At 39.8% G+C, this 12,951-nt stretch overlaps 1 protein-coding gene across 2 annotated transcripts in view; it reads right to left on the bottom strand.

Annotated features, from left to right (window-relative positions):
- LOC307059742 (diphosphoinositol polyphosphate phosphohydrolase 1) overlaps positions 1-12,951 on the bottom strand; it is a gene marked incomplete at its 5' end in the record, with an annotated part of 94,647 nt that overhangs the window by 39,469 nt on the left and 42,227 nt on the right. For both annotated transcript variants that reach the window (XM_079713934.1, XM_079713933.1), the window contains one exon: positions 369-479. In XM_079713934.1, the coding sequence (XP_079570060.1) occupies positions 369-479 (111 nt within the window). The remainder of the gene's footprint in view (positions 1-368; positions 480-12,951) is intronic.

A 12,951-nucleotide genomic window follows, 5' to 3' on the forward strand; every position in this document is an offset into this window, starting at 1 on the left:
ATTAATACCAATACTGCTTACTCCTCTTATTTCTTAGGGCTGATGAACTATTTGATTCTTGATCTTCTGCCACAGGTAACAGAGGCAGTGTGGGAAGAGATCCATAGGAAATCACAAAGGACTGTCTGGTATAATCACATACGGTCACTACTATGAGCCCTCCCCTTGCACAGAGTGCCTGATAAACATCACCATGTCGCAACCTGACTGCCCCTTTAATCAAGGAGGCATGTGGTAACTGTTAAGTGCTTTCTTTCTGTGATCATGAGTCTGTTCATTCAGTGAGTGGTGATAAATTAAAGAACTACACAGACATGACAGGTTCATGATGACAAGGTACAGCCATGCCCTTTGTTCGCAGTGCACACCTCCTCACAGACTTCACGGACCGCTGCCACACTTGGCTCCTCCTCGGGCTCCATGCCTCCTCCAGGGACAATCCATCGGTCTGGATGGCGACTACTGCTCACGAGTAGCACCTGAAAGTCACAGAGGTCACATGGGTAGTTAAAAACTCAAAAAGACACATTCATACAAATTCAGAGTTGAAACACCACAAAAAAATACCTAAGATCCATTCTTTGTTGATACCTCTCCAAATCACTTCTTGAAAAGTAGCTTTCATTTCTGTATGAAAAAGCAGACAATCTGCCTAGTAAAAGCAGAAGGGCATCTGAACCAGTGGCCATTATGTGTTCCCCCCTCAGACTCTCACTCAGTTGTCCAATCTATCCTCTCCTTTGTTCGTTTCTCTAAAGCCCTTTGAACACACAGCTGACAAAGACACTCAAAAAAACACAAAAAACAAAGATTGTCACTGATGAGCCTGTGAGTGCTATGAAGAGCTGGCCTTGGCCCTAGTTGGCACCACAGTCCCAACTGTCCCTCCAAGGTTCTCACTCCTGTGTGCCCCAGTTCCTGCTCCATCAGATGGCCATAGGCCGATACTACACATCACCCTAAGCTCTAAGTATGTGCTGAGAACCTAACTCTCTCACCGACATGAGGACTAGAAAGATTTCTTTTTGTCATTCTTTCAGCTGAGAGAAAACTGGAATTCTTTTACTAGTAAACTTTATCAAGAAATGACATTTAAGGGCCATCACTAAAATGTCTACAAATAATAAATGCTGGAGAGGATGTGGCGAAAAGGGAACCCTCTTAAACTGTTGGTGGGAATGTAAATTGGTGCAGCCACTATGGAAAACAGTATGGAGGTTCCTCAGAAAACTAAAAATAGTGTTGCCATATGATCCAGCAATCCCACTCCTGGACATATACCCAGACAAAACTAAAAAGATACATGCACCCCTATGTTCACAGCAGCACTATTTGCGATAGTCAAAACAAGGAAACAATCTAAATGTCCATCAACAGATGAATGGATAAAGAAGAGGTGGTACATATATATACAATGGAATACTACTCAGCCGTAAAAAAGAATGAAATAATGCTATTTGCAGCAACATGGTTGGACCTAGAGATTATCATACTTAGCGAAGTAAGTCACAAAGAAAGACAAATACCGTATGATATCACCTATATGTGGAATCTAAAATATGACACAAATGAACATATCTATGAAACAGAAACAGACTCACAGACATAGAGAACAGACTTGTGGTTGCCAAGGGTGGGGTGGGGGGGGAGCAGTGGCAGAGGGAAGGATTGGGAGTTTGGGACTAGCAGATGTAAACTAGTATATATAGGATGGATAAACAACAAGGTCGTACTGTATAGCACAGGGAACTATATATATATATTCAATATCATGTGATATACCATAACGAAAAAGAATATGCAAAAGAATATATATATAACTGAGTCACTTTGCTGTACAGCAGAAATTAACACAACATTGTAAAGCAACTATACTGCAATAAAATTAATTTTAAAAAAAGAAATGAAAAGAAACCAAACAAACACAAAATATTGGGCTTCCCTGGTGGCGCAGTGGTTGAGAGTCCGCCTGCCGATGCAGGGGACACGGGTTCGTGCCCTGGTCTGGGAAGATCCCACATGTCGCGGAGTGGCTGGGCCCGTGAGTCATGGCCGCTGAGCCTGCGCGTCCAGAGCCTGTGCTCCGCAACGGGAGAGGCCACAACAGTGAGAGGTCCGCATACCGCAAAAAAAAAAAAAAAAACAAAAACCCCACAGAATATTGATACAAAATATAGGTTACTAATTCAAACTTAACCAGTACTGGAGTCATGGTTGAAATAAAATCTACAATTTCCCTAGTTTCTTTTCCTTAACCCTCTCTAGGACAGATGTTAAATAAAGTTAGCTTTACTCCTCATTTGAAGGTAGCATTGGGTTGGCATTATTTCCAAAACTAAAGGAATCCTCAATTGCTCCCTAAACAATCACTTTCCGATGATGTCTTTTGGGCCTCAGGCCCTATTCCAAACCGTATTCCCCACCCACCCCTCCACTCCCCAGCACTTAACTTCTACTCTGCAGTCATCTTTGTTGCCTGAAAGAAATCACTCCTTCCTCTCTGGCGCTCAGAGATCCCACCACTAACTTCCAGTTACCTACCTTCCAGTATTCTCTCTCCCACTTAAGGTCTCTGCAACTACTATGAGCCCTTGGAAATTCTACCTTTTTCTTCATCTTTAATCCCTTTTCTTCTTGCCATGATAGATTCTCCTGATGCTCTTCTACAAAATCTATGATCTGCAGACTTAGAGGGGACCACAAGATATAAGAAGGAAATCCATGAATCCATATACAGTCACCAATATATAGCCCATGGACTGAGAAAATAATGTCTTAAACTTACAAGCTCTATTTTTAAAAAATATATATAAACTCTGCTTTGATTAATACAACATGGAATAGCTTAAAATAATATAAAATCCACAGTAGTTTTAGGTTGGTGTGTATATATATTTAATCAAGGGATATTAAAAGTACTATGTGAGGGAATTCCCTGGCGGTCCAGTGGTTAGGACTCGGCACTTTCACTGCAGTGGCCTGGGTTCAATCCCTGGCTGAGGAACTAAGAGCCCGCAAGCCACGAGGTGCGGCCAAATAATTAATTTTTAAACAGTACAATGTGGAGGTTTCATGAAATTATGCTTTTAAATAAGGGTCTTTGTGGGACTCCTACTTCATGCCATATACAAAAATTAACTCATAGTGGACCAACAACCTAAACGTAAGAGCTAAAACTATAAACAGGGGTAAATCTTAATGACCCTGGATTTGGTAACATAGACCAAATTCTTAGACATGACAACAAAAGCCTGAGAAACAAAACCAAAAAATTTTTGATAAATTAGACTTCATCAAAATTAAAAACTTCTGTGCATCGAAGGACATTATCAAGGGTGTGAAAAGACAGCCTACAGAATGGAAGAAAATATTTGCAAATCATCTGATGAGGGTCCAGTATCCAAAATATATAAAGAACTCGTACAATTCAAGGACAAAATAACAAACAGCACTTCTCCAAAGAAGATATACAAATAGCCAACAGGCACATGAAAAGATGATCAACACCATTAGTCACTAGAGAAGTACAAAGTAAAACCACCAAGAGATACCACTTAACACCCACTAGAATGGTTACAATTTTTAAAATAATAAGTACTGACAAGAATGTAGAGAAACAGGAACCTTCATACACTGCTGGTAGGAATGTAAAATAGTTTAGGCACTGTGGAAGTTAGGCTGTTCCTCAAAAAATTAAACATAAAATTACCATATGATCTAGCAATTCCACTCCCAGGTATACGCCATACCCCAAAGAATTGAAAACGGGTACCCTAACACTTGGACACAAATGCTCCTAGCAGTATTAGTCACAATAACCAAAAAGCAGAAATAATTCAAATGTCCAACAATGGATGAATGGATAAACAAAACATGGCATATACATACAAGGATTAGTTTTCAGCCATAAAAAGGAACATAAATGTTACGCTTGAGAACATTATGGTAAGTGAAAGCCAGACTCAAAAAGTCACATATTGAATAATTCCACTTATACAAAATATGCAGAATAGGTAAATCCATAGTGACAGAAAGGAGATTGGTGGTTGCCGGGGACTGGAGGAAAGGAAGAATAGGGAGTAACTGCTTAATGGATACAGGTTTTATTTTGGAACAATGAAAGTGTTTTGAAACTAGACATAAGTGGTGGTTGCTAAATGCCATGGACTTACTTTAAAATGGTTAATGTTATGTGAACTTCAGCTCAATAAAATAAAACTAGTTTTAAGATCACAGTAATTTTTAAAAGCTAAAGTAGTCAGTGTCATCACTATCTTCTTCAGAGTCTACACTCCAGAGGAGTGGCCTCTCAGGTTACCCTTAGTTTTACTATATTAAATCATTTCCATAAAAGAAAAAGGGGATCACTGCCATACCCATTCTCCTCGATAACTGTGGCCAATCTTACATTTTCAAAAATTCCTTATCAAAAGAAAAATAAACCCAAATATAACCATCTTTGTTAATTCAAGCCAAAAAGTTTTAAAAAAGTCCTCCAAAGACTCTCTAGACAATGGCATTTAAGTCATATCTATCTAATCTGTAAGGGAGATTCAAGAAGAAAAAGTAGAAAAATGGGTTAATCCTTCACTGATTTGTTATATAAATAACAACATGTAGTCTTTCTTCCTAGAGATTTCCCACTTCTTGGCAAAGTGTTTACCAGCCATTCTAAGCCTAAGCATTTGCTTCAAAGGCTGACTAGGGCCATCCAATTAGGTTATAGTCCAAATGAAAGACCATTAAAGGGACATTTCAAAGCTAAAGCAAAGAAAAGGAAACTTGTACCACAGAGTATAATTTAATTTCTAAATATCAGTAAATGTGAAATATTAATGAGTAAATCTAGCCAGTGTTATTGCTTTGTACATTCAAAGCATGACTATATGAGGTAAGACTACATATAACACTGCAGCTGGAGGAAGCGAGCTGCATTACTTTGTAGTCATACTTCAAAGCAAACACTATTACCAGCAAATAGTTCTTCTCCTCAGTAAGTTTCCTTGACAACCCATTGAAAATTTACTGCAAAAACCAAAACAAAATATTCTTTATTTCAGCCAGAGGGTTTACTCCCTCCTACCTTATAAAACAGTTAAGTGGTGTTCTGGTCAGTAAATTCTTATTCTGAAGCTTGATTTTTAAATACAAATTATCTAAAAAGAAATAAATGGCAAAGCTCCTAAGAGATTCTGAAAATGACACACTAAGAAAAAAAAAATTTGTCATCTATTCAACAAATATTCATTAGGCATTACAATGAGCCAGGAACAGGAAATGCAGAGGTTAGAACCTCTGCAATTTTGTGGCAGATCAAACTGGGGGACTCGCCAACCAAGTGTATCAGACCTCTTGTGAAGCTCTTTTCATCAAGATAGGTGATATCCCTGCAGAGATGGATAAATGAACCCACAGAACACACCCATCCATATACGAACTCTTGGATTCATGACACAGGTGGTCCTCCTGGGACAACTTAGTATCCTCATGGACACAGAAAAATCATTATATTGATTAGGGACAAGGGTGTAGTGAAAAAATAAAGAAACGTGGGGAGATTTACATAAAGGGCTTCAGCTAAAACAGTAATATTTTATTTCTTTTTTCTTTTTCTTTTTTTTGCCCGCACCACGCAGCTTGCGGGATCTTAGTCCCCCGACCAGGGATTGAACCCAGGCCACTGCAGTGAAAGCACCAAGTCATAACCACTGGACCGCCAGGGAATTCTCAATAATTTTTTAAAATTAATTAATTAATTAGGCTGCGTTGGGTCTTTGTTGCTGTGCACGGGCTTTTTTCTAGTTGCGGCGAGCAGGAGCTACTCTTCGTTGCACTGCGTGGGCTTCTCATTGCGGTGGCTTCTCTTGTTGCAGAGCACAGGCTCTAGGCTCACGGGCTTCAGTAGTTGTGGCAGTGGGCTCAGTAGTTGTGGCTCGCGGGCTCTAGAGTGCAGGCTCAGTAGTTGTGGCGCATGGGCTTAGTTGTTCTGTGGCATGTGGAATCTTCCCAGACCAGGGCTCGAACCCACGTCCCCTGCATTGGCAGGTGGATTCTTAACCACTGCACCACTAGGGAAGCCCAATGTTTTATTTTTTAGGTTTTAAAAAATTGCTTTAAAATTGTTTAATACAAATTTTCGAAAGAATATAAAAGAAAGCCATAGTCCCCGACCTAGAGAAACTGATTATCTAGTGGACAGAGGAGAAAAAAAAAAAAGAGTACTAATACAGGGTGAGGAGTGCTATGGTTGAGGTATGCACAGGATAAATGACAATGGAAAGAGACACCTAACCCAGGTTGGCAGGGGGGTGGTAGGGGGATGGTAAGGGAAGGTTTCTTAAAGGAAGTGACTTGAGTTGAATCCAAGTTCAAGGACACTCATTCAACAAAAAATCATCAGAAGCCTACTGTATGGCCCTGTGCTTAGGATACAAAGCAAGGCAGATACAGCCTCAGCTCTTGAGAAACTTAAAGTTCAATGGATGAGCGACTTCCCTGGTGGCGCAGTGGTTAAGAATCCGCCTGCCAATGCAGGGGACACGGGTTCGAGCCCTGGTCCAGGAAGATCCCACATGCCACGGAGCAACTAAGCCTGTGTGCCACAACTACTGAGGCTGTGCTCTAGAGCCCATGAGCCACAACTACTGAGTCCGCATGCTGCAACTACTGAAGCCCGCGCGCCTAGAGCCCGTGCTCCTCAAGAGAAGCCACTGCAATGAGAAGCCCGCGCACCACAACAAAGAATAGCCCCCGCTCGCCGCAACTAGAGAAAACCCGCGCGCAGCAATGAAGACCCAATGCAGCCAAAAAATTAATTAATTAAAAAAAAAATCCATAATAGTGAATAATTATCTGCACTTGTTCGGATTTCGGATAAATTTACCTTTTTTTTTTTGGCTGCGTTCTCTGGCTCGTGGGATCTTAGTTCTCTGACCAGGGATCGAACCCGTGTCCCTTGCAGTGGAAGCGTGGAGTCCTAACCACTGGACTGCCAGGGAATTCCCCAAATTTACCATTTTTTACAGAATGTTTTAAAGAACAGCTGCCACAAGTTCTTGGACACAAGGATCCTATAAAATGTTTAAAAGATGAATAATGCTGAGTATGAGGTGAAATAACTTGTTCAAATTAAATCAATAAATTATCACAGGGCCAACCAATAGCAGTTTCAGTTCTTAAGAGTTTTTTTTTTTTTTTTTTTTTTTTTTTTTTGCGGTACGCGGGCCTTTCACTGTTGTGGCCCCTCCCGTTGCGGAGCACAGGCTCCGGACGCACAGGCTCAGCGGCCATAGCTCACGGGCCTAGCCGCTCCACGGCATGTGGGACCCTCCCGCACCAGGGCACGAACCCGCGTCCCCCGCATCGGCAGGCGGACTCCCAACCACCGCGCCACCAGGGAAGCCCCTTAAGAGTTTTAAAGCCATTTTACCCTTTAGCTATTTTTTTTTCCCTACACAGGAGCTCAGAATACTCCTAAAAAGGAGGGACAAGTAGACATAAACAGTTTACAAAATCCCTTCATTTTATCTAGCTAATCAGGTTGTTTATTTAACAAAAGAGGAAATTCTATGCTTAGTACAAAGACTGTGATATGACCAGGTATTCTGCACAGTTTTTACTTTGGGAGGAACAAGGTATTTTAAGAACAGATATCCCAGGGTATGGAGTATACTGCTAGAGTTCTATGTGATTGAGTGTCCTGCCCTGTCTTTCCAAATGAATGTCCAAATGTTAAGATAACCACACATAGCACTTTATATTATCTGGTATTCAATGATTTTTTTAATTTCTAAAAAGACGACTAAAGAAACCCAGTAAAGGGACTTCCCTGGTGGTCCAGTGGTTAAGACTTCACCTTCCAGTGCAGGGGGTGAGGGTTCAATCCCTGGTCGGGGAGCTAAGATCCCACATGCCTCACGGCCAAAAAACCAAAACATGAAACAGAAGCAATGTTATAATAAAATCAATAAAGACTTTAAAAATCGTCCCTATCAAAAAAAAATCTTGAAAAAGAAAAGAAACCCAGTAAACTTGGCTGTATTTGCAGGTTATATAAAAATAAAAACAAAGACTTAAAGTTGCTGGATCACACTGTCTGAACATAACTTACTGGAATGATTGAGTTGTTCCTGTAAACCTTAACTCCCTCCCACAATTCTTGTAAATAATGAAAAAAAAGACACAAAAAAAGACAACAACAAAAAAAAGACTAATACTGGGGGAAACAAACAAAAACAACAGCAGGTAGTATTTATTCAGTGCCCACTTTGTGCTAGGTGCTGCTGTTTTACATGTTCTATTTTTAATATACTATCCCTAATTTTCAAACAATCATACAAGCCGGGCATTATGTAATTCTTGCCATTATACTGATCAGGAAACCAAGCCTTAGATGATTTAGTGATGTGGTGAAGGACATAGAAAGGATAGCACTGAGCCAGGATTCAAACCACAGGCTATAGGCCTGACTGACAGCCAGACGACTGAGAGAGCCTGTTACATCCATGATGTAGCTAGCAGCATATGAAAAACCCTCTGAAAACAGCCACCACTGGATAAAAGCCATGACATGATTTTCTCCAGGCCAGGTACAAGGAAAGGATGGAGAAGGTATTTTAATCTAATCTCTGATTCAAATCAATAATTTGGAGCACCTTCCACTATTCTCTTCTGTGAACAGAGACTATTTGCTTACTTACTATATCTTTCCTGGCCAGAGCTGTCTTCTACATAGAGAGGCACTACAAGCTCCTCTATATTATGCAACTTTTTAACACTTTCTTTTCTGAAAATGTTTATTAATAAATATAAAAAATGACTAGTAATTTTCAATGTGAAGTTCCATTAGTCTTCACATTTGTTTAGAAGCTACCTAAAAAAAGAATATATATATGTGTATTACTGAGTAACTTTGCTGCACAGCAGAGACTGGCACAACATTGTAAATCAACTATACTTCAAGTTTAAAAAAATTGGAAAAAAAAAGAAACTACATATTTCAAGTGATTCTTTACTTAAGCATTTATTCCACAAAAAAATGCTATTCAGTCATTACTTGCTTAGAAATGAATTGAGGCATGGGGGGTTGGGGTGGGGGTGATGTACAAAAATATACAAAGCCTACCCTTGAACAGCCCACCCTCTAATGCCCGGACTGGCAAACTATGGCCCCTGGGTCAAATCTAGCCTACCACCTGTTTCTGTATGGCCCATGACTTAAGAATGGTTTTTACATTTTCAAAAGGTTGAAAAAAATCATAAGAAGAATATTGTAACATGTGAGCTGATATGAAATTCAAATTTCAGTGTCCATAGATAAAGTTTATTAAAACACAGCCATGCTCATTCATTTACCTACAGTCTACGGCTACTTTCAAGCTACAATGGCAAAGTTGAGTAGTCCTCACAGAAATCAAAAATATTTACTATCTAGTCCTTTATGGAAAAAGTTTGCCAACCCTTGATCTAATGAAGGGCCCAAGCAGCCACAACATCATGTTGATAAGGACTTTTATGAAGGAAAGAAGATTCTGAGAGGGTCCCAGAATACTTCTCAAGAGGGAACATTTGAGTTGGGCCTAGAGGAGAAATTTACTGAGCCCAGAAAGGAGAGGTGTTCCAGGCAAGGGGCACTGCAATCACAAAGCCACAGATGCAGGAAACAGTATATTATATCCAGAGAATGCTGAGAAATTCAAGTAGTTTGATATGGTGAAGGGTACATGATGGGAAGGAGGAAGAGGGCAACAGAGGAGGCTGATAAATTAACTGAGACCAGTATAAAAAGTTCACATAAGTACATCAAAGAGTTATGGCAACTGAAGGCAACTGGGAATCCGCCTTGGTTTCTGAGGAGGAAGAAGGCAATCTCACTTGTGTTTCAGAAGCTTGAATCTGCAGGCTGAATGAGTGATGGGTGGGAGGTGGGACAGAGTTCAGTTAGAGAGGATAAGGGAGCTGGACGTAATCCGTGTCCCTGGAGAAGGGGAGCAGCAAGTGGATTCAAGTCATATTTAGGAGACAGCAATGATAGGAACTGGTAATTAAACAGAAATTAGGGTGCCGTGAAAGGGATGCAGAGGCTATGGCTTCTAACTGGGGTCAGTAGGTGGATAGAGATATCCATTTCTCAAGAGAGAGAAATACAGGAGAGAAGCAGGTAGGAAAGGAAAAAACAGTTTGAGATACTACAGGAAAAGTTAAGCTTCCTACACTCTCCGTATATTATGGGAACTTCTAAAATCTCAATTTAAACGTCCATTTGAAAGCATTCACCCAAGAAACAGTGGTTGCCTCTGTACAGTACAATTGGTGGCACTGAGGAGGAGGAGGCATTTCACTTTAAAACCTTGTGTATAGCTTGAATATTTTAGAACAAGCATTTCGGACTTTTATAATTGAGCAAGAAGAATGCCAAGCATTATTCCCTAGGAAATTTCTGAAAGCCAAATGGAGTGAATGAAATATTCAGAATGCTCAAGTTTCTTCAGGTCATTAAAACAAAGCCACAGGAACATCATTCCTGACATCCATAAACTACATTTATGTTCAAGTCCTCTCAATAACATTTTTAAAGTTTCCTTGGCACAGATCTTGCCCATTTCTTAAGTTTACTGTTTTTTGTTACTGATATAACTATTGCTTATTATTTAAAAGAAGTCATAACAAATTTTTACAGGTTACTATTAAAATAATCTTAATTCCATACATAAGCACAATCACAGGACTAAGAGAAATTATTTTTAAAAGCAAAAAAGAAATTTTTACTTTACACCAATGTATTCTAAACCATGACGGTATATTTCATGGCTATAGTTTGCCCAGCTAAACTATATTGACCAGATATAGATAGACATGACCAGATGTACAGGAAAGGCAGGCCTCATGGTGGGGCCAGAAGAGCAATAAGCAGGGGCAGGCAGGTCATAAACAACTGTTCTTTTGCAATTCTGACCACATGTGTGTGAACTCCAGCTTATCGTTCTTACAAAAAAATAAGAACAAAAAAATGGGCCAGATATACATGGTGCACCAGGAACAAAACAAACATTTAACTATACAAGAGTCAAGATAGAAAGATAGTTTTTAAAAGGAAAACAGTTTTATGTAATTTCAAGTACTGTATTTCACAAATTTTTGTGTTCCTAACTGAACTAAATTTAACTGTCAAACTTTCATTTTACTACAAATTACACTTTATTTACTCTATTTAGAAAGATGCGAGAGGCTCAAATGGGAGGGGATAGGGGGATATATGTATGCATATGGCCGATTCACTTTGTTGTACAACAGAAACTATCACAGTAGGGAGGGGATATGGGGATATATGTATGCATATGGCCGATTCACTTTGTTGTACAACAGAAAATAACACAGTATTGTGAAGCAATTATATTCCAATAAAGATCTATAAAAAACTAAGTAAAAAAAAAAAGTAAAAAAAAAAAAAACCTAAGTAAATAAAATAAAAACAACAACATAAAAAGGAAGATGGGGGAGTATCACTAGAAATCACAGAAGAAAACTAGGTAGCAACTGCATTAAGATTGAGAATTCTTGGCTAAGAGTTCTTTACTTGAAGACAATCCAATGCTCTAAGACTCAGAATAAACAGAAGTAAATGTAGGAAGAGGGGGTTTATTATAGACCCAAGATGTTTTAATTACTCCAAATCCATAGAAAATGAGTATAAATAAATCTTTTTTTTTTGCGGTACTTGGGCCTCTCACTGTTGTGGCCTCTACTGTTGCGGAGCACAGGCTCCGGACGCGCAGGCTCAGCGGCCATGGCTCACCGGCCCAGCCGCTCCGCGGCATGTGGGATCTTTCCTGACCGGGGCACAAACCCGTGTCCCCTGCATCAGCAGGCGGACTCTCAACCACTGCGCCACCAGGGAAGCCCTAAATAAATCTTATATAATTAAACAACTACTGTAAGAGTCACAAGAAACTGATAACACAGGTTGTCTTATGCGGAAAGAAACTGGGTAACTGGGGGAGTAAGCATGAAAGGGAGAATTTTCACTGTATCCCACTTGTGCCTTTTAAATTTTGAACCATGTAAATGTACTGCCTATTCAAAAGTAAATTTAACTGAAGAGCTCATTAAACATTATAAATGACCAAATGAAGAACAATTCTGAATCTTCTAAAAACCACATTTTTTCCCCACATCTTTATTGGAGTATAAATGCTTTACAATGTTGTGTTAGTTTCTGCTGTATAACAAAGTGAATCAGCTATATGTATACATATATCCCCATATCCCCTCCCTCCCACCCTCCCTATCCCATCCCTCTAGGTTGTCACAAAACACCAAGCTGATCTCCCTGTGCTATGCAGCAGCTTCCCACTAGCCATCCATTTTACATTTGGTAGTGTATATATGTCAGTGTTCTCTCTCACTTCGTCCCAGCTTCCTCTCCCCCACGCCCCCCACCCCCGTGCCCTCAAGTCCATTCTCTACATCTGCGTGTTTATTCCTGCCCTGCTACTAGGTTCATCAGTACCGCTTTTTATAATTCCATATATATGCGTTAGCATATGGTATTTGTTTTTCTCTTCCTGACTTACTTCACTCTGTATGACAGACTCTGGGTCCAACCACCTCACTACAAATAACTCAATTTCATTCCATTTTATGGCCGAGTAATATTCCATTGTATATAGGTACCGCATCTTCTTTATCCATTCATCTGTTGATAGACATTTGGGTTGCTTCCGTGTCTGGCTATTGTAAATAGTGCTGCAATGAACATTGTGGTACATGATTCTTTTTGAATTATGGTTTTCTCTGGGTATACGCCCAGTAGTGGGATTGCTGGGTCATATGGTAATTTTATTTTTAGTTTTTTAAGGAACCTCCATACTGTTCTCCATAGTGGCTGTATCAATTTACATTCCCACCAACAGTGCAGGAGGGTTCCCTTTCCTCCACACCCTCTCCAGAATT

The sequence above is a fragment of the Hyperoodon ampullatus genome, assembly GCF_949752795.1.
Source record: "Hyperoodon ampullatus genome assembly, chromosome: 10".
Lineage (NCBI taxonomy): Eukaryota > Metazoa > Chordata > Mammalia > Artiodactyla > Ziphiidae > Hyperoodon > Hyperoodon ampullatus.